This window comes from Hakea prostrata, chromosome 3 (genome assembly GCF_041222555.1).
Source record: "Hakea prostrata isolate BN-2017 chromosome 3, UWA_Hpros_2, whole genome shotgun sequence".
In the NCBI taxonomy this organism is placed as follows: Eukaryota; Viridiplantae; Streptophyta; class Magnoliopsida; order Proteales; family Proteaceae; genus Hakea; species Hakea prostrata.
Window position 1 is genome coordinate 65,933,673 of NC_142602.1, and position 22,456 is coordinate 65,956,128.

Below are 22,456 nucleotides of genomic sequence, written 5' to 3' on the forward strand. Positions count from 1 at the left end.
CCTCTTCCACTCCCCCAAGTCTTTATTGTCTTGCTTCTTTCCATAATCTTGAAGACATTTAAATTGATTTAGAACATTATTTTACCAAATGGTGGCTTGAGGGAAATAAAATACGCTTTTTTTGTTGCAGCTTGATGATTTGGCTTGATATAATGCTTGTCAGGTGGCATATGTAGATAGATGTGGGTGGTTCCATGCAGTGGAAGATCTTACATGCATCTCATATTTCAAATTTCAACCTGAAAAATGAGCATGGGAAATAATTAAAAAGTTTGTCTAAAGTTCCAAAAGATTTAGATTACCTGAATACTGCACTGTAGTTAAATCTAGTGGCCTTGATATAATTTCTGGTGACAGTTAATGCGCTTCTTATGTGGCTTTCTGGTTTATTTGGGGCTGAAAAATGACTTTTGTGGGTTTGTTTTGGATCTTGACATTTCCTTAACCATTGAGACTTTTTTTCCTGCTTTTAATAGCTAGACTTGATCACCTTTCATATATATATATATATACACACACACTTGAAGGGTGTATTGGTACAAGTAATGATAAGAATACAGAAAGGGGTAACCGGAGCATTGGAGAGTGTATTGGTTATAAATATGAACAAAAAATGGAGAAAAATATATGCATAATAGAATGAAAAAATGAAAATAGAAGAATTAAACATAGGCGGCAAGCCGACCATATGCAAATGCAAGAAAAAATGAAAGAAAGGCGGCAAAGCCGTCCATTTCGTGCATTGTTGTATATATATATATATATTTTGAGGTAGAAATCACCCATCAAGTAAACAGTAGATAAATCAAGGCTTTTGGTGAGGTGCAGTTCTGGGAGCTTAAGATTACATGGTTTGAATTTCTCTGACTGAATAATTCCATTCGGTACAAGAATATGTTGGCATAGGTTGTTTGGTCTTCACTCTTCACCATACTTAACTTTCCAGCTTTACTGGGGTGGCCTGGGTTATTGACTGAACACATGAAAGCTCAAGTGGAGCAGAAGGAATTTTAGTGAGTTCTCTTTCATCCATGGAGTTGCAAGTAGCTTTTGACATGTTCTCTCGTTGGTTTAGTGAATATGAGTTCCATAGAGTTCTTTTCATTTTGTTACACTCTTCTTTGTCGACACGTGGATTCCATTCTCAGGGGGTTCACAAATTCTAAACGTGTTCATTATGGAGATTTTCATTCTTTTAGCTATTTAGCATCAGTTTTTGATATGGTTGTCATTGGTTTCAACATGTGTTTAGTTGTTAATTTACACTATCTTTCTAATATTTTCTTTCTGTGCTTGCAGAAACCTGGTGGCATCATTGCTCTTCTGGATGAGGCTTGGTATGTTTAATCCATGATCTAGCTATTGTACTATTTCGTTTGTCTGTTAACAGATTTTAGTTTTTCCAGGAACTGTTATAATCTGGCTTGAGAAAGATTGTGAGATAGCTGTGATGTTTTTGTAGCATGTTTCCAAGATCGACACATGAAACTTTTGCCCAAAAGTTGTACCAGACATTTAAAAACCATAAACGCTTCAGCAAGCCAAAATTATCCCCGTCTGACTTCACCATTGGTCATTATGCTGGTGATGTAAGTATTCTGCAATCATGCTGCTGCTGCTTGGTAACTTGTCAGTTTCACATCATTGTACTAAGAGAGGACAAAGTGACTGTGACTATCTTTTAAGGATATTGATTTCTCTTATTTTTCAGGTTACTTATCAAACTGAGTTATTCCTGGACAAGAACAAAGATTATGTTGTTGCTGAGCATCAAGCACTTTTGGGTGCTTCTAAGTGTTCATTTGTCTCAGGTTTGTTCCCACCTCCGGCTGAGGAGTCAGCTAAATCATCAAAGTTCTCATCAATTGGTTCACGGTTTAAGGTAAAATGATGGCTTCTCTATTTGTCTATTAATGCATACGTGTTTCACTGGTAGACTCTTCAGTGATTAATTCTTTGTTTATCTAGCAACAACTGCAAGCTTTGGTTGAAACTCTGAGTGCAACTGAGCCACACTACATTCGTTGTGTGAAGCCCAATAATCTTTTAAAGCCAGCTATTTTTGAGAATGGTAATGCTCTGCAACAACTACGGTGTGGGGTAAGACTCTTAACTTTTTTATGGTTAAAGGCTGGGCACATACCCTCTCTAACCCAACCTCTGAAATGACCCCTATCCTCCCCATCCTACCTTCTCCATTGGACACAACCAATAGCTCCACAAAAGCCAGTGGCAGGCCAACCTTCTCCTGTTTTTATATTTTGATTTGGTTTGTTCTTTTTTTATTGCCACCAAATAAAATTTTCATTTACCCTATCTCAGGGTGTCATGGAAGCAATTAGGATAAGTTGTGCAGGATATCCTACTAGAAGAACATTTGGTGAATTTCTGAGTCGTTTTAGAGTCCTTGCCCCTCAGGTTTTAGATGGAAGGTAACTGGTTCACTTTTCGTTAATATTTGAGGCAAGCATTGGCAAATCATAGCCATTCTCTAAAGGTGTTGTCCTCTCTTTTCTATTCAATTTCATGTAGTTGTGATCAGGTTGCTGCTACTAGGAAGCTGCTTGAGAAGGCGAACCTTAAAGGGTATCAGGTAATTGCATTGATTATATTTAGTCGGACTTATACGCCCACCCACCCACATGCACACATATATAAGGCAACTTTTCAGTCAGTTTGATTTATATTTTTCCAGTCACGTTTCTATATTTAGAATTTATAAATTCAAACAATCCACCCCATCCTTCCATATGTTGAGCAATGAATGAGGCAAAACTCAAGAGTTTCAATTTTTTGTTGAGGAACTAGTTTATATTGGCTTCTGAGGATATATATATATATATTTTTTTTTTTTTTTGGGGGGGGGGCAAAGAAGTTCACTTTACAGACATAGTGCTGCTTTCGGTGACATGAATAAAGCCAGTTGATTTTTTATCCAAGAATTCGGTTTTACCCTGAAAAAATTCTGAACTTTTTTGGGTACAAGTTTCATTTTGAACTGTTCAGTGTTCAAATGGACATATTTTGGACCAAATTTCATGAAAACTGTAATTGAACAATAAACATATTGGAATCTCTAAAGGTCATAGCTCAATGCACAAAATTCCTGCATTTAGAAGGTCTGGGGAAGGTCAACTGGATACCTTCTCTTATATGGCCTATTCTACACCTTGTTTTTAGGTAATAGGTCATTTTATCTATAAATTTTAAAGGAAAAGTTACAGAGTGAAGTTATGAAACAGAATATTATCAGCTACAAAACTGTCTCTTCTATCTGAAAGCCAATCAAAGCTAAAGCTATCAACACAAAACCAGTTCTAAAGAGCTGCACCAACAATCACATTGTTAATTATAGAACCTGTGTCTAGGTTTCCTTATTGCATCCCCTTCCATCTCTTTTTGAATTGTAACTGGCCCAAGGCACCACTGGTTGGGACGGCTGCTCTTTTGCTACCAACGCTGCTGGGTAATCTGCCACTGAATTGGTTTCATTAAAGTAATCTGCCACTGAATTGGTTTCATTAAAGCAGTGGGCAGTCTTCCAAATTATTGTACCCAAATATTGTTGGAGAGCCAACCATCGCTGCAGAACAAACCAAGGAGGATTTTTCTTAGGAGTCAACACCTCCACAGCTGCCTAGCCACTTTTTATGCACAGCTTCTGTAAACCAAGCTCCCTTGCATTTTCCAATCCTCTGATAAGAGCTTCAATTCTGCTTCATGATTCGATTTCACTGCTAAAAAAGTACAGAAAGCATACACATATCTGCAGATGCATTCCTTGTAACTTCCTCTCCTGAAAAACCTTGGTTTCCAATTGAGCTTCCATCAGGATTTACAACACTTTGTTTTTAACCTCACACCAAATCTATTTGCCACTAGCAAATAATTCTTTATAGTTACTTTCAGTTCCACCAAATAGGTCATTATGGCAACTCCCTCAAGAAACACTTTGAAGACCCATTCTTGGGATCTTGCTACCCCTCATAACGTCTTGAAATCAATTCCAGCCAAATAAAAAAAGGAAGGAGAATAAAACCTTTCGTCTAGACACCGAGATTTGTTGATTTTGCCTTTTCTTCCCAACATGCTGACCAATTCAAGCCAATTTGCCATGGATCTGACTCCAAACACCTCTAGCAACTGTTTTCACTGCCTATTCTACACCTAATTTAGTATTAAAACGCAGAAGATTGAGTTGAAACAACTTGGGTATGCATTAGGAATGAAGAGAAACCATCTAATAGTAAGAAGTGTGTACCCAGTGCACAGGATTCCCACCACTTCACGGTCTGGGAGGGTACAACTGTTCCTCTGGCTTAAATGTCAGTACCAAGAGTTCTGGGGATCCTCAAAAGCCCTAGAATATTGCTGTTGTGAAGTGATAGATTGGCCAACAGTGTGTAACATATATAGCATTGTTCCCAATTAACAGGGTTAACTCTATTTTTTTTCAAAATTTTCAGCAAATCCCATTTGATTGAAAAACTTTAAAAGGGAAAATGACAATTTGACTCCCTTGGTACGATTAAGTAATGCCAAACACCCCCTTTTTCATTCTGAAAAAGATGGACCTTCCCTTGCAATGCATCAAACATGACAAATGTACCATTTCATAAAAAAAATGTTTCATGATGACATTACTGTTAGCATTTTCATTTAAACACTGTTTGCCCTTGTCTTAACCTCATAAAGGTGGGTAAAAACGTCCACCCCTTCACTCATTCCCAACCTCATAGAGGCGGGTGGAGACGTACTCCCTTCACTCATTCTTAAACTCATAGAAGTGGGTGGAGAAATGCCACTTTCACTCATCTTTTTTTTCCCCAAAAAGAGAAAAACAAATTTTCTCACCAGTCACCACCACCACTCCTTCCCAGCTCTTACCTCTCACCATTTTTTTTCTGATGAAGGCAAGTTTGAAGTTAGAACTTGAACCAAACTACTATAATCATTCTTATTTTTCATGTGACACTGATGTAGCCTCACTGAGGTGAGGACTAATAAATCAAGATCTCTCTGCAATCTGCATTCTGATTAGGGTTTACAGAACCCTGCAGCTATGGGATTCGAGGGCTGTTTAGGGCTTTTGGGTCTCTTGGATGGGTGTAGAGGGTTTGGATTAGTGTTATAGGCCTAGGGTTTTTGAAACAGATATCTGAACCTTACTGTTCTCAGTTTCAGATTCAAATTCTTAGGTTTTAGGGTTGGAAATTTTAGGGTTTTTGGAACATAACTAGGGCAGGGGCTGGGATGAAGTGTTAGTGGGAGTTTGGGGGGGGGGGGATTGAGGGTCTAGAAGGAAGGGGAATTCTAAGGGAGGGTTTGAAATATATGAACTTTAAGGTTTTGGGGAAGAAGAGGGATGTTCTAATGGGATAGGCTAGGGAGAAATAGCAGGTGCAATTTGGGCCGGGGGGGGGGGGGGGTTGGATGAAATAGGGTGAAGTGTAATTAATAGTAGAAGGCCTGGGATGGAGTGGAGGCAGACCAGCAGCTCTGCCGATGGAAAATTCCTTTAATCTGAAAGCCTAAAAAGCCTTACTTCCACATCTGAACTTGCTGCAAAAAACTTCTCAGTCAAAACCATGTCTTGTTTCATACTTTCATGCATAGGTTGTCTATTTATAGCCTCTAATGATGACTCCTTGCAGTACTCAACATAAAAAATGGAATTCATATAGGACTTCACTTCTTATCTCAACCTAGCCTGACTCAAATAACAATTCAAAAAGAGATCTGGGCTCCTAACAAACTCCTAATTATAGTTAGGCCCAGCTGGGATTGAGTCAAAATTACCAAAGTTCCCCCGTATTGTATTATGCTTCTAATAATTTATTTAGTTTATGTAGTGCCCTTTGCTTTCATTTCTATTTAGTAGATGATGAAAGACACATCTATTTTAAACGTCTTTCCAACCCGCCTTCCCCACCAAAAAAAAGGAAGAAAGAAGTTTGTCTTTTCCTTGGCCCCGTTGTTGTAACTAAGATATGCCTGGCACCAGCAGCAGCATCAGTTTACAGTCTTGACTCAGAATTTAGACACTTCATGCTTAACAGTGAGTCACTTGTACTCAGCTTCTGCTAAACCTTTCGACAAACAAGTAGAGACACACCACTACCAAATTCATCCAAAGAGAATGAGGGCTTTTAGGTTTTAAGGCAATTCTAGTTGACTTCTACCTCTGGGTTCAGAGATATAGGAAAGAAGGGGGGTGAGAGGTTGGAGCGATGGTGATGGCCTCATATACTTTCATCTCCCCATATCCTGATCTATCCTTATGTAGGAGAAGCCCAAGTGTACTACTCTTTTGCCGCTTGGGATGTGTTCCCCAAAATTTGATCTTCTGGCATTAGCCCCCTTCATGGTTGGGGCTTCTTTAGTTTATGCTACTTGTTCGACATGGATTCATGGAGAGCACAATCACCATCGTTTGAATGTATATAGTTGTGGCACTCGGGGCAATGGCAGGTGGTGGTGGTGGGGCAGCAAAGTGAAGCTGGGAAAAGGGGGGGGGGTTTGGCGGTGGTAGGTTTCATGTTTTGTTTTGAAAGAAGGAAGAAGATTGGTGAAGGGGGTATGTCTTCATTCACCTCTGTATGTCTAAGGATGAGGGCATTTTAGGGTTTAAATGAAATACGCAACAGTCATCACTTACAGTTTTTCTGACTGAGTGCTTTTTTTTTTTTTTGTCATGTTTGTGCATAGCAGTGAGGGTCCAGATATTTTCAGAATAAGGGGGGGGGGGGTGTTTGGCATTAGTTATTGTACCAAGCAAGGTTGTCAAAGCGACAAAGCGACCAGAGTGATGGAGGGCTTCCAAGGCACTAAAGCGACAAAGCGCAAATAAAACAATGACTAAGTGGTCAAAACGTTCTAGTGTTAATTTTTCAAATTTGATCTAAATATAAAAAATTACATAAAATTCCTAGCAGTTAAGTATGAAACATTTTGCAAACTTAATGAAAAGTTCATTCATGCAATTAGTATATAAGATTGGAAAATGTAACATAGTCATTAACTTCAAATATAACAACATCAAAGTCACAAATCAAACTTCAAAGTTTAACAATCAAATTATTAAAACAATTATACAAGCCTACTGGGAGACAAAAAGTAACTCAGACAGCTGCTCAATGAATAAGTTAGGCATTATGCATTCACTTCCAGTTGATTTCCAAGAAAAGTAACATAAAAAGAACCCAATATTAGAATCTCAGAGAAGAAATGCTATTTCAAAATCACAGAGATTTGATATTGGGTTTATTGTTGGTAACCAAAGATGCGATATACTGATATTGGGTTTACCATACAATATTATTTCAGAATCTCAAAGAAGAAAATAGAAAGAAAGGATATTACACTACTATTATAAAAGTATGAACTCAAGTGACATGGCTACATTTCGTTTCCCTTCAATACCCCTTTGTATTCAATCAATTAGACCTTTGTATTAGTAATAAATGATGTCTATAATGGTCAATTAAAATTCTTGAAATTATTTGAATCAATTTAATTTTCATTTTCTCCCCTTATCATTTTTCAAAGAAACCATTAACAGCCGAAGGAATATGAAAAGTTTTTCTCGAAAACCAAGAAATGTTAATTGAAGAAGAAGAAACTGCATTAAAAACGTTTAATCAAAATCACCCATCCAAAAGATAAACTTATTCAAATTCCAACCTTAGCTGTTGTTAACAGGTTCACTTATGCATAGGCCATTCAACTTCCATGGCCAATACATGGTGATTGATAAATACCTTGTGCATTTGCACATGTCACTTTTACTAGTTTAAAAAAAAGCACCAATAAAGTGGTGGTTGGGCGACCAAAGCATCTAAAGTGCCCGCTCGGATGCTTAAGCGTCACTTTAAGCGACAAAGCAACCACTTTATTGACTTAAAAAAATGGCAATCACTTTGACTGGACAGGGACCACCCAAAGCCCTAAGCATTTCTTAAGCGACGCCTTGACAACTATGGTACTAAGGGAGAAAAATGCTATTTTCCATATAGAAAAGTATAAACTGAAAATTAGGCTAAACCCATGAACTTATAGATTGGCCTATTTTGTCTAACATATAAGAATATTTAAGGCCAACCACCCCTTTTTGGGTCTGCAAAAATTTATTCTGGGAGAAAGGGTATATCTCCAACTTTGGAATCTTGACCAAATCCAGCAAATGGTGCCGTAGATGCATTAGTTGTTCCCAACACCTTGTTTCAGTGAGATATGTATTTGATTTGTCCAAAAGTGCCAAATTGGTTCCCCACTCCCTCTTTCTTTTACCGTGAAAACTACCGAAACCAATGAAATGGGTAAAGTTCTAACCCATTTTGATCAAAACAGATACTTGTAAAAGCACTGGTTTCTAAATTTTTGTATAAAACCCCAAAATGCATAACATAACTGGAATCTTGACTGGAACATTATATTCCTGAGAAACTGTGTTACATTTTTGAACGAGTAGATTACTGTGAATGCAATTCATATAATTTGCTTTTCTTTGTATTTCTTGCTTTCCACCTGAGTGTCAGATTGCTAGGTCCTCTTGGCTTGATATCTCTTTCATGGTATCTGCTGGTTATTTCTTGCCTTACTAAATTATTTGTAATTTGCTAAAAAGGAAGAAATCGAAGCAAACGTTGCATTTCTTTTTAACGCTTGAAACTTGAAATGCACCACATGGTGTATGGATAAGATTCTTTGGTACACCTCTACATAGGTTTCCTCGTTAGGTTTTGGAAAGTTAAATATTTAACTGATCTGCTTTGACCATTGCAGATCGGAAAAACAAAGGTGTTCCTTAGGGCTGGACAGATGCCTGAACTTGATGCCCGTAGGACTGAGGTTTTAGGAAGATCTGCAAGCATTATCCAGAGGAAAGTACGATCTTACATAGCTAGGAAAAGCTTCATCGAGTTGCAGCGCTCTGTCATACAGATTCAAGCTGCATGTAGAGGTAGTATTGCTATATTTTGTTAAGACCAATGTATCATCTACTGGAATTTGTTGTCTCCGTTATTCTTCCCTGCCAAAGGATTAGCATTGAGTTTCAGTTTTTCCTTTTGGAGGCTGTATGAATACTAGTTAGCTTCTTTGTATTTCTGATTGAAGGGGAGCTGGCTCGGCAACTTTGTGGAAAGATGCGGAGAGAAGCTGCATGTATAAGAATCCAGAAAGATTTCCGGTCACATCTTGCTAGGATAGCTTACAAAGCATTGCAATCATCAGCTATTTCAATTCAAACTGGTATGCGTGGGATGGCTGCTCGCAGTGAACTTCTCTTCAGACGACAGACAAAAGCAGCAATTATGATCCAGGTAAATCAATTATTTTCATTGAATGCTTTATACATGACATCTCTAAACCTGTTTTCCCTTGCTTATTTGTTTAAGGTTTTTCCCCCTTTCCATCATTGCCCTGGTTTATGATTCTCATAAATTTGTATGTTTTGATCCAGAGTCGATGCCGGCAATACTTAGCTCACCTGCACTATACAAGGATAAAGAAAGCTACTATAACCACTCAATGTGCTTGGAGAGGAAAGGTTGCTCGAAGAGAACTACGCAAACTAAAAATGGTGATCTTCTATTCCCTCTTTATTTCCCACAGTTGAAGCTGAAAGGCTATTGTTTTCATATTTCCTTTTATTTGATGTATAGCAGATAATAGCAACTTTTTGTTGGATTTTGGTAATTTTTTTCCAACAACTTAAGCATAGCAAACCAGTTAATTTTAGTTACCTTGGGATGTGTTTAATTGGAAATTAGACATTAAGTATGGGCTTTGGGACTAGGAATTTATATCCTTCAATGTTTACTTGAATTTTGAATCTTTTGTAGCCTAACCTAGTAACATGCTAATTTGGGTTCTGATGATAATTTCATCAACTTAAAGAAAAGAAAAGAAAGTGATGTGAACACAAAGACCCCCTAGCTGGAACCTCAATTTGGGCCCAAGATGGCTCCAAGAAACCACCCTAAGCTGGCCAAACCCTTATTGGGGGTATTTTGGGCGTTTTGCGACTTTTGCCCCTTATCTTTATGCTGGAATCATCGCCAGAATAATTCAGAATTTTAGTTGAGTCCAAATTAGTAAGTTGAGTTGAGTTTGGTTTGGTTTGAAGAGTTAATTTTGATCTAAAGTTGTTTTTGATGAGTCCTAAGTTATATTAATTAGCATGTGCTTTTTAAGTTAACTTAAAGTTTAATTAGCTTGCGTGTTTAGTAGATTCCATATCTAGGGTTGAGGCCTTTAAGTAATTAGATTCCAATTTAAGTGTTTTGGTCAAGAGGTGGGATCCTTCTCAATTAAGGATTCCCACCCCAAGTTAGAGTCTTTTGCTATAAATAATTGATCATTTGATGTAATTTTCAGTTTTGATAGAATAAAGAATTTGAGTGTTTATTGCCAAGCTATGCCAGGGTTCCTTTGAGGGGGACCCTGCAGTTGTCAAGTTGAGCGTTCTGATTTTCTGCATTCAATCTTCAAGGGCATCCTTCAAGCATTCAATCACAGATTCACTGCAGGCAAGTAAGTTCAGTAGCTTCCCCACCCCTCCCCTGCCATTTCCCTTGTCCGCAGCCCTTCCCCAGCCTTCACCTCTCCTGCGCAACCCTAGAGACCCTTCCCCCTTCCACCATAAGACTCCTCTGCCTCCCCTCTTGCACAGCCCTAGAAAACCACCCCAAACCCATCATAACTCACAAGTACTCCCTCTCGCTTCCCCTCCAGTTACAGCCAAGCCCTACCCCTTCCCCTAGCAATCGTAGGCCCGTCCCCCTTTCCCCTTCTTCCTGCAATAGCAGCAGCCCCATCCCCTGTTAGATCTACCTCCCCAGCCCCTTTGGATCCCTTTCCCCTCCCCCTGGGATCGCACCTAATCCTAGAACCTAGCCCTATCATAGTTTCCCAATTAAACCTAATTCCCTTAATCCAAATTTCTGCACTTCATCTTCTTCCTTGGGAATTCTGCAGAATTTTTATAACCCTAATTTGACTTTAGTTGAATCTTCAGATCTGAGTTATCAAGTACAGAGGGTTTTTAGGGCCTTAGCATATCCTAAACTTCCTAGTTTAGCCTTCCCAATTGCTGGATTTCCTGGGCAACCCTTAAATCTAGGGAAATTACCAAATTACCTTATCCCTAGAGCCGGGGGTTCACATCAGAAAGTCACCTATAACTTTATGGAAGTGCTATCTTTTTAATTGTATACATATTCTTAGACCTGATTTGGAAATTGATGACCTGTTGATGTGAAACTCTGTTCCTTATACTTGCTTTGAACTTGGGTTTGGATGTGATATATCATGAGTTTATCTGCAGGCGGCAAAAGAAACCGGTGCTCTGCAGGCTGCCAAGAATAAGTTGGAAAAGGAAGTTGAAGAACTGACATGGCGGCTGCAACTGGAGAAGCGCATGAGGGTAGGTGTATCTATCATTATGAATATTATGCACAGTCCCATTAATTTTGTTTTCCCTTTTATAGGTTTATTGCCACTATTAGGCAGTAGTTTCTTTGGAAGGAAGCATCTTATATAATTCAGTTTTATGACTTTCGTGTTGTTTATATAACTAAAAACGAAAACAATCAAGTGATATCTTTTCCATAAGCTGTGTCAAGTCATGTTCTGTAAATGTAGCCTGGTTGCTTCTGTTTTCTGAGAGACTTCTAAGGTTTTTCTTATCATCAAAGTGTTGGAGATGCCAAAATGTGTCTTTAGTGCATATACCTAATTCTCCATATTAGTTTTTTTTTTGGGTGAATAAATAATATATTAAGACAACGAGCAACACAGAGGAATACAAATGAGCTAAGAGGGGGGGGGGGGGGAGGAGCAAGAAGCTTAAGAGGGAGAGATGAGAGAGCAGTTGAGACCCCAGAAACTAACAATGAACATATTTCTGGGGTTGTCGGCAACAGGGGGATGGGGGAGGGAAAGTAATCTCGAAGAAACATCAAAGAACATGGCTTTCCAAATCATGTCTAAGGATTGGGATTTGGTGGTCCATCTTCTAAGATTGTGCTCCCACCAAATGTGGTGGATGGCGGCACTAAAGACAAGCTTGCCTAGGCGATCACAAATGGAGCGGCCGGAGAAGTTCCTTGAGTCCAAGACCAATCACAAACAAACCCTTGTGAGCGTCTCGAGCGGGGCCAAATGGAAGCAAGGGCTCTATCCCAAAGGGGACGGGAAAAGGGGCAAGAGAAAAAAAGGTGGTCAATGTCCTCAAAACCATTCTAGTAAAGGGCACAGCTAGGGTTGGTGGGGATATGGCGGCTGATGACAAAGGATTGGGTAGGGAGAGCAAGGTTGAGAGCTCTCCAAAGGGTGAGGGAGTGAGGGGGGATGTGACCTTTGAACCAAACCAGATGGGACCAAGGGACAAGGGGATGAGGGGAGCGGAGGAAGTAAAGGATTTGGAAGGCGAAGGGGACCAAATGGTGGTATCACGAGAATGGTTAAGGATAAGGGGAGCGCATGGAAAGGGATGGTTAAGGATGGTTAGTTAGTAGGATTACTGGCATGCTGCTGTTGTTCTTATCTAACAACTGAATTTTTGGGATAAGTGGTTGTAGCACTGCAGTAGAGGCAGGATATTAGGTGTTCAATCCCTGATATATGCAATAGGTTTGTTTTATGCATTACTGTGCCCCTATAGTTGGTGCTCTGTGATGGTATCATGTTTAGAGTGCTTCTTCTTTATTTATTTTTTTTTTTTGGGGGGGGGGGGGGGACACTACACATGTGGTAAGTGTTTTCTGTTGATGTGCATTATTGTAGCCATTAAGGGCTTGAACTATTAAAATAAGTCATTGTAGCTCTGGAGGTTGGGTGTTTAATCCCTGGAATATGTGAGGGGTTTTGTGTGTTATGCCCCTACAGTTGTGACTCTTGGTACCAAATGGTGGTTCTCATCCAGAGCCATGTGTACGGTGGACTTGACTGAGGCACATTAGCCACCAAGTGAAACATCTGAAGAATTAAAAATAGATGAATTAGAGTTCATGGAAAAGAGAGAGCAAAGGCTGCAGTAGGCACTGTTGAAGAAATGGTGCCTCTGTGGCTCATGAGATGCCACTGTGCGTGCACAGAACCTGCAAGTGCAGTTGTGTTGTTGTAGTCCTTTACTAAGGGTCTTGGGCTTTTAGGATTGGCAGTTGTAACAAGGATCTTGACATGTGGAGTGGTGTAATGAAATAAAATTGGACATATTTCAATGTGATTGTTGTGGAAAATTGTCTCTTCTTGTTCTTTGTTTCCTAAGCTTCTATGTAGATTCAGTAAGTCTTCATCCCATGTGGAAGCACAATGAACGAAATTATTGTTATTTTTAAAATGGGTATCTGGATCTTGTGCAAATTGTTTTTAATATTGGGAAAAGGTTCTTTAAACTGAAAGGGAAGAATGGAGTTTCCCACTCGCGATTGATTGTTGGATGAGGGAAAAAAATATCTCAGCAATTCAACCTGTTCACCACTTCATTTCTTTCTCAACTTCCTTACCCCCTCTCTCTTCTACATTTCTGCTCATCACTACTACCCACTGCCTCTTGCATCTGGCATTCTCCCCTCCTTTCCCCCCCCCCCCTCTGGAGAAGAAAAAAAAAATCCGCATCCCCCGTTCCCCTGTCTTTACATCAAGGTTAATGTGCTGATGCAGTTTAAGAATATCTAAAAGGACCAATTGAGAATTGAAATACTTTATTTTGGCCTATGGGTGGGTTATATAGACATTACAGTTCTTAGTTTTGGGTTTATTGATGAAATAGGCCTAATTTGGGTTAATTCAGTAATCAGATTAGTAGTTAATTTTAGTATTTAAGTTATATTATAATCCTCAATAATCAGATGGAATTCATTCTATTTACCTTTTTGAGCCTTTTAGAGGGATTATGGGATTGCTATTCCCATCCTGATTTCTTCTCTTCTCTTTTCTTTCCCAAGAGCAACTTCAAATTCCAATCCAAATTCTTCTTTGTCTAGCCTATCAAATTAAATCTCAGAAGACTGACCCCTATTTAAGCATCTTCTATCTAGGGCTATATCAAGTGGTATCAGAGCCAAAAATTTATATCTGCAGTGTCGTTCTTTGAACTTAATATTCATTGGCAGGGTTTCACAAAGGATTTTGATGAAGAATTGTCTGATATCAAATCAGACTTTGGAGATGTTTGATATAATTTATATCTTTGATCAGATATGCGAGAATCCAGCAAAAATATCATACAATATTGTGATGTGACATACTAGGAGGCTTAGAAGAAGAGTCAAGTGAGAGAAGATCTGAAGTGTGTACTTCAAGTCCTTGAAGAACAAGTTACTTACATTGAGGACTATATTACTATACTGTTAACTGTTGACATTGATTCAGAATTCAAGCACTTGGAATTCGTGATTTGTTAACAATTGACATTGATTCAGGCTTTTTGACTTGAAGATTACAATCTAAATACTAGTGATATGCTGGAGTATTCTTTTATGCTGAAACTGGTACTCAAAATTTAATTGAACTCATGGTTGAGTTTTTTTTCAGAACTAGAAGAGTTGATACAGCTAAGAATGTCCAAAAGGGTCAATTAAGCTTTGAAATACTTTATTTTGGGTATTTCAATATGACCCATCAACTAGAAATGATTTGATTGAGGAATGACTTTTTTTAGTAGAGTTGGGATTGCTACCCCAATTCTGATATCTTCTCTTTTCTTTCCCAAGAACTCCACAAGATCCGGGAAGACTGGCCCCTAGTTGAACCTCTTCAATCTAGGGCTACATCATGTATACCCGCAATTTTTTTGCTGGCAAGCGAGAAACTCTAGAGAAGCGCTGGAATCTGACAAAAGGATAGGTTCTATGTTGTTTTATTGGTGATCATATTGCTAATATGAACAGCTAAATGATATGATACCATATAACCTAAGTCCTAAAGAACTGTATAACTCTACGGCAGATAATCATTGAAGGTCATTCATGTTGGGTAAAGAAGGCTTAGTGTTGGTGATTGGCTTATTGATCAATGATCTCAAGCCCTCTGTTTATAATTAAATGGAAAGCACACTATTACAAGGAATATAATTTTACATGAATATAAACTCTAATTTAACTCCTATACAAACTCTAATTGAATTCCTAGTAGAATCCAACACTCCCTCTCAAGTTAAGGCATAGAAATTAATCATGCCCAACTTGCCTACAATAGGAAGGAAATCTCTTTCTTTCAAACCCTTAGTGAAAACATCTGCTACTTGGTCTCCAAATCTTACAAAAGGCATGCAGATAAGCCCTTGTTCCAACCCAAAAAACCTGTCAATTTCAATGTGCTTAGTTCGATCATGTTGCACTGGATTATTAGCAATACTAATAGCAGCCTTGTTGTCACAATATAACATCATAGGATTTGGAACTTGGACTCCAATATCTTGCAGCAAGCCTTTCAACCATGGTAGCTCATAAACTCCATGAACCATAGCTCTATATTTAGCTTCGGTACTAGATAAAGCTACCACATTCTGTTTCTTACTTCTCCAAGTAACTAGATTATCTCCAAAAAGGTACCTGAACCTGAAATTGACTTCCTGTCTGAAGATCAAGCCCAGTCTACATAACTGTATGCTTTTACTTTTAGATTATCAGTGGGTGACAGAAGTATCCCTTTTCCAGGAGTTCCCTTCAAATACTGTAGTATTCTGGTAACAGCCTTCATATGAGCTAAATATGGATCATGCATGAATTGGCTCACTATCCCTACAGCATAAGCGATGTCTGGCTTGGTGTGGGACAAGTAAATAAGCTTCCCTACCAGCCTTTGATATCTCTCTTTGTCCACTGATTCTCCCTCTTTTTCTTTAAGTTTAGCTCCAGCTTCAATAAGGGTATCAATTGCTTTACACCCCAACATTCCCACTTCTGATAATAGATCTAGGACATACTTTCTTTGGGATAGGAATATACCTTTCTTTGATTGAGCCACCTCAATCCCTAAGAAATATTGTAACTTCCTTAGATCTTTAATTTTAAATTCTCTGCCAAGAAAGTCCTTCAACTTTTGAATTTCTTCACCATCATTCCCTGTGATAACAATATCGTTTACATAGACAATGAGAAGTGTGATGTTAGTACCTGACTTCTTGACAAATAGTGTATGATCAACATTGCTTTGCTTGTACCCATTAGAAGTCATTGCCTTCAGGAGGTGTCCAAACCAGCATCTAGGAGACTGTTTTAACCCATAAATTGACCTCTTCAACCGACAAACTTTCCCTACAGTATTGTTATCGGAGAAACCATGTGGGATTTCCATATAGACTTCTTCTGCTAACTCCCCATGTAAGAAGGCATTCTTTACGTCTAGTTGGTGCAAGTTTCAGTCTTTGTTCACAGCTATAGACAACAGAACTCTGACAGTGTTTAGTTTCGCAACAGGGGCAAAGGTCTCCTGATAATCAATCCCATAGGTCTGGGTAAACCCCTTTGCAACTAGTCTAGCTTTCAACTTGTTGACTGATCCATCCATATTTTGTTTAACCACAAATATCCATTTGCAACCCACTATTTTTTTTCTTTTCTGGAGGAAGTGTAACCAGCTCCCAAGTGTCATTTTTCTTCATTGCCTGCATTTCCTCTACCATAGCTGTTTTCCATCTCTTATCAGCATAGGCTTCCTGTCAACTTTTAGGAACAGATATAGATGACAGAGAGGATATAAAAGCATGGTAGGAGTCAGATAAAGAGTTATAAGAAACATATTTAGCTATGGGATGTTGAGTATAAGATCTGACCCCTTTTCTAATAGCAATAGGAAGTTCAGAAGAAGATACCTTAAGGGGAACAGTAGAATCTGATTCTGGAGCAGGAGACTGAAGTGGTAACGTATCACCTTTCTCCACCTGCCTTAGCCGGTCGTAATTCTTCTTCTAATAAGTCTGCACCTCCTTATTCTGGTCAATCTGGTTTTGAAAGACCCCAACAGTGTGTCTCACAGGAGTGGTCTCCCCCTGACTAGGTTCTTCACATGGTTCAGAAAATGAAGGGGGAGGATTAGAGTTCTTAGGTATACTAGTCGAAGTCTCCCCCTGGTCAAGAAACTCTTCTGAGACTCTTAAGTTGTGTTGGTGTGTGATAGGAAGATCTAGAGTTGGAAAGAACACCTCTCCTCTAGGACTCTCCCCCTAGAGAGGTATATATAGTAAGGGCAAGACTCATTAAAAATTACATCCATGGATACAATGGTTTTCCTGGAAGGAGGATGATAATATTTATACCCTTTTTGAGTAGCAGAATACCCCAAAAATATGCAGCGTAAGCCTGAGGAACCAACTTACTTTGGTGGGCTGTGATTCTGGCATAACACACGCATCCAAAAACCTTTGGGTGAATAACAAAAGAAGAGGCTCCCTGAAGAATCTCATTAGGACATTTAAAACCAAGTATCCTATTAGGCATCCTATTCATAAGGTAATAAGCAGTGAGTATAGCATCACTCCAATGTTGGTCAGGTACATTCATAGTAATCATAATGGAACGGGCTATCTCTAAGAGATGCCGATTCTTCCTTTCGGCAACCCCATTTTGGGCAGCCGTATCAACGCAACTGGTCTGGTATATTATGCCAGAGTCAGAGAGATATCTCTGAAATTCACCATCAATATACTCTATGCCATTGTCATTGCGCAGGATCTTCACAGTGGCATTGAACTGAGTTTTAATCATATTATGAAAATCACGAAAACATTGGAAAACCTCTTTTTTTTTTTTTTAAAAGATAAATCCATGTAGAACGAGAGTGACAATCAATAAAAGTAACAAAGTACTTATGGCCAGTAATAGACACACGTCGGTAGGGACCCCACACATCAGTATGAATTAGCATAAAATGAATAGTTTTTCTATTATGAAGAGAAGGCAAATAAGTAAAACGAGTCTGCTTTGCAAAAATGCAGGCTTCATAAAAAAAATTATCCTTATTACAAGAAGAAACCAAATCAAGAAATATTTTCTTAAGAGTTCCTAGAGGGGGGTGACCTAGCCTACGGTGCCATTGATGAAGGTCTGATATTACCGAATGGACTGGATTAGAAGATGTAGTCAAAGCAAAAGCAGATCCTACAATCGGCTCGAGCAAATAAAGTCCATTGTCTAGTTTACCACGTCCAATCTCCTTCCCGTGACTAGATCCTAGAAGACATAGTAAGATGGAAAAAAAAGTAACTTTACAATTCAAGTCATGTGTAAGACTACTAATAGAGAGCAAGTTAGTAGAGAAAGAGGGAACATGTAAAACTTTAGACAAAGAAAGTGATGGAGAATGCTGAATGATCCTTTTTCCAGCAATGGAAGAATAGGAGCCATCAGCAATTTGAACTTTATCCTTTCTAGAAGATGGAGAATATTGTAAAAAAGAGGAGGATAAACCTGTCATATGATCTGTGGCTCCTGTATCAATGATTCAAGGAGTAGATACGTAAAAAACTTGAAAGCCTGTAAAAGTTTTACCTGAAGTAGCAAGGTAGGAGTTGGTATGGGTAGTAGAAGAAGCAGTGGTCGAGGCTGTACCAGCAATAGAAGACTGCAGAATACGTCGCAGAGTAGCGAACTCCTCCTGTGAAAAACCAACGTCTGCAGAGGGTGTGGTGGAAACTGTCTCAGAAAGATTAACCTTTGGTTTTCCCTTTCTTTGCGCTGGTTTTTGCTCAAAATCAGTAGGCTTCCCATGCAGTTTCCAACAATTTGCCTTGGTATGATATGGTTTGTGACAGTGCTCACACTTGACAATCTCCTTAGCTGGATCAGATTTAGTGCAAACAGACTGTAAGGCTGATTTCTCCATAATAGGAGTATGAAGCATGGTTAATCGACGACTTTCCCCACACTGAACAAGAGCATAAGACTGTTCTAGTGTACGAAAGGGAGAACGACTTAAGACTTGCACTCTGATCTGATTGTACTCCACATTCAAACCTGCTAAGAAGTCATATACCTGAATCTTATCAATGTGCTTCCTAGAAGTAGTCACATCATCTGGGTTAGTGGGATGATAATCTCCATAAGGATCCAACTCCTGCCAAAGAGATTGCAACGTGGCATAATATTGGGCCACATTCAGTTCCTTTTGGGTAGTTTCATGAAGCTTCTTTCGTAGCTCATAAACATGTGCATTATTCCCCAACTGTCCATATGTTTTGGTAGTAGCCTTCCAAATTTGGGTTGCACTATCAAGTAATAGATAACCTCGGGCAATAGTTGGATTCATGGAATTCAAAATGAATGACATAATAAAAGAGTCATTTGATATCCATTTATCCTGTAAAACACATATGGTAGTAGGTTTAATAGTGGTGCCAGTAATGTGTCCAACTAGTCCTCTTCCAGCAATAGTCAAGTAAGCAAATCGAGACCAGATCAAATAATTTGTCCCATCAAATCTTACCAAAAGAGGATGAAGAGTGGGATAATGTTCGGAGCCAGTGGGAGTAGTAATACCATCGGTAGTTTCCATGTTGAAAAAATTGTCTGCAGCTTCTTCAGTCTTTATCCTTTCAGAAATAACTGAAACGTTGCATAATACAATGGCCGAACAACCCAAAACAATTCTAAGTAATGATAACACGTGAAAAGTATCTCCTCAGGTTACCTCCAATTAGTATATTGTTGAACCAAAGTACACCAGGAAAGTTTCCAGGAAAGACTGGAGGGACACAACCGGTCCGCTTAAATGCCAGACTCCTTAGACAAAATTTTCCTAGACATATGCACTTAATCACCCAATATACATTTTCAGAATACCCGAAAAGAAAACAAACACGATCCAAAGAGCAATGGGTCTTTTTTTTTTAACTTTAGAAAATTACAAATATGCCCCTGAAAAACTGGAAATTACAAATGTGTCCCTGGAATTTTGGAAAATGACAGTAAGATCCCTAAAAAGTGCAAATTACGCATAAGTCCCTGCAGTTATGCTAATTTACTAATAGGTCATTGAGAGAATTCAAATTTACAAAATAAACCCCTCGTTTTAATTCGATAAATCGACGGTAAATTCAATCGGTAGATGAAGCACCACGAACACGGAAACTCTTCAGCGATTCAATCGCGATCGATCGCAGGGACTTCGGCAACGAAACTGAGACTTAAACACCAGAAAATTGAGAGAAAAATCAGAGGTAAACTCACTACTGTTAGGCGCAGGAAGCAGCAGCAGTAGTAGCAGGGTCTTTGCGTCTGCTGTTTCGCCTCCTTTTTTTCTGTCAATTGCACAGGAAGCAGCGGCAGTACCTCAGCAACGGTCTTCAAGGTTTGCAACAGAAAAGATAGGCAGCGGTAGTAACTGAAGAACGATGGTGACCCAATTGCGATGGTTTGCGATGGGTTTGAAAGAGAGAAAAAAAGAAGGAAGAGAGAAGAAAAAATTCTAATTGAATTTAGGCTTTGATACCATGTTAAAAGAAATGATTGTGGTGAATGGGTTATTGATCAATGATCTCAAGTCCTATATTTATAATTAAGTGGAAAGCACAAGGAATAGAATTTTACATGAATATAAACTCTAATTTAACTCCTATACAAACTCTAATTGAATTCCTAGTAGAATCCAACACTTAGTCTTTTCTTAACATCATTAAGTGTCCTCTAATCAGATCATTTACCTATTTGGATGTATCAAAGTGTGTATTTTCACTATACAAGTGAATCCCAATTACATGCAAGATAACTGTTTCTCTTTGCGAAGTGCTCTGTACCAACATAAGGCTTCCGGGATGGCTCTCATCCTTGCCATGATGAGAGCCATCCCATGTCCTCCTTTGCCCCAGCCACCTCTACTATGTTTTGACCTGGTCTCCCTGCTACCGCTGATTTCTCTGTTGAAGACCCTGCTTGGGATGAAGATTCTGCATAGATGCAACCTCTTCGTCCTCTGGTTCTGAGATTCCTAATGTTAGGGCCTCTAAATCCTTAGCCAGCCCTGCAATAACTGAAACAGCCCTCTCCAGCCATGCTCTTGCAACTTTTTGATTCCTGCCCAGGCACTACAGAAGCATCTAGGTCAAGAAATCCTTCTAATTTTGTTGCTCTACCACCTGCGATCCTTGCCGAGTCAAGGAGAAAAAGAAAAAGAATAGTGTGATTTCTAGGTTTAGCTCAGTCAAGCTTGGCCTCTTGCTGCTGCTCAAGCCCTAGTGGACACCAACCCTGCTGTCCTATTAGGGGCTGTCACCACTGTTGCTGCTCAAGGCCATGCAAACTCCATTGTTGCCGCTGCTGCTCTAGATCTAGCCGAAGACACTACCGCCGCTGCTGTTCAAGGCTATTTACCAGCTGCTGGTTTTAAGGATACCTCCTCTACTCCAACTAGAGAATCTCACATGTCTAGCTCTCTGAAATTTCTGCCATCGTCGATCTCCCTGCCCAGACTGCGACCTCTCCTTGCTCTGCTCCCCTGCTTGAGAAGCCCTCTGTGGATCTCTGCCATTTCACGACAGTTGACGCCATTGCTTCCCCTGTCGAAGCCTGGAATCGTGCTCTTTCTGCTGTCACCAAAGGCTCTACTTCTACTTTCCTTTCTCATCTGGAACCATCACATCTCTCCCCTGCACCTTGCCCAACCTTTCCTCTTCTGTGAAACTTTCTTTGAGACCTCTGTTGTGTCCTTGTCTTCGCCTCTCCAGCCTCCCATTTCAGTGAATAACGCCAGGGAGTCTGTTTCAACTGAAACCTATTTTGACCCTTCTTTCTCCTCCCATGATCAACTTAATATGCCCATTTTGCCCTCTCCTAATTGCTCCAATTTGGGGCTCATGGCCCATGGTCCTATTCCTTTTAACCTTGCTTTGCTCCTCTCTCTCCTACCTCCCTGTGTATGATCTTGATTTTGCCAAGCATAGACGGTGTTATCGCCCTTCCAAAGGGCGCAACCCATTCAAAGACGACCTCTTGGTTGATCTCAGGTCCTCCAAGAAAATGTCCACAAAATTGTCTCCTTTTGGCCCCTGTTTGGCCCATTTTTTGGGTCTAGCCCATTTTGCTTTATTTGTGCACCATAGCTTGCTTTAGTTATGCTCTATTGTATGTGTGCCTTTGCCTTTTAATACATTTATTTATTCATAAATAAAATAAAATAAAATAAAAAAATAAAATAAAATAAAATAAATAAATAAAAGAAAAGAAGAAGAAGAAGAAGTACAAGAACGAGTTTGGTTCTTAGTTTGGCTTTGGGCCACTTATGCTTGTGTAACTAGTTTGCTTTAATTATTGCTCTTGGGTAGTTGTTTGGCTCAATGCCTCTTAGGTTGCTTGTTAGTTGAGGCCTCTTTCTCGCTTTGTTGGGTTTTGTCCCTTGTGCTCTTGTATTTTCTTTTATTCTCTTTGGTAATGAATTATTTGATCATTCAAAAAAAAAAAAAAAAATTGTTCCTCTTAAACATCAAACTTTACTGATTGAAAGTCAAGTCCACTAA

At 39.2% G+C, this 22,456-nt stretch overlaps 1 protein-coding gene across 1 annotated transcript in view; it reads left to right on the forward strand.

The window, feature by feature from the left end:
- LOC149022792 (myosin-6-like) overlaps positions 1 to 22,456 on the forward strand; it is a 68,250-nt gene that overhangs the window by 14,952 nt on the left and 30,842 nt on the right. The window contains exons 14-23 of the mRNA XM_089150719.1: positions 1,300 to 1,337; positions 1,463 to 1,589; positions 1,712 to 1,882; positions 1,969 to 2,100; positions 2,323 to 2,432; positions 2,533 to 2,593; positions 8,785 to 8,962; positions 9,118 to 9,323; positions 9,464 to 9,583; positions 11,330 to 11,428. Of these exons, the coding sequence (XP_089006845.1) occupies positions 1,300 to 1,337; positions 1,463 to 1,589; positions 1,712 to 1,882; positions 1,969 to 2,100; positions 2,323 to 2,432; positions 2,533 to 2,593; positions 8,785 to 8,962; positions 9,118 to 9,323; positions 9,464 to 9,583; positions 11,330 to 11,428 (1,242 nt within the window). The remainder of the gene's footprint in view (positions 1 to 1,299; positions 1,338 to 1,462; positions 1,590 to 1,711; positions 1,883 to 1,968; positions 2,101 to 2,322; positions 2,433 to 2,532; positions 2,594 to 8,784; positions 8,963 to 9,117; positions 9,324 to 9,463; positions 9,584 to 11,329; positions 11,429 to 22,456) is intronic.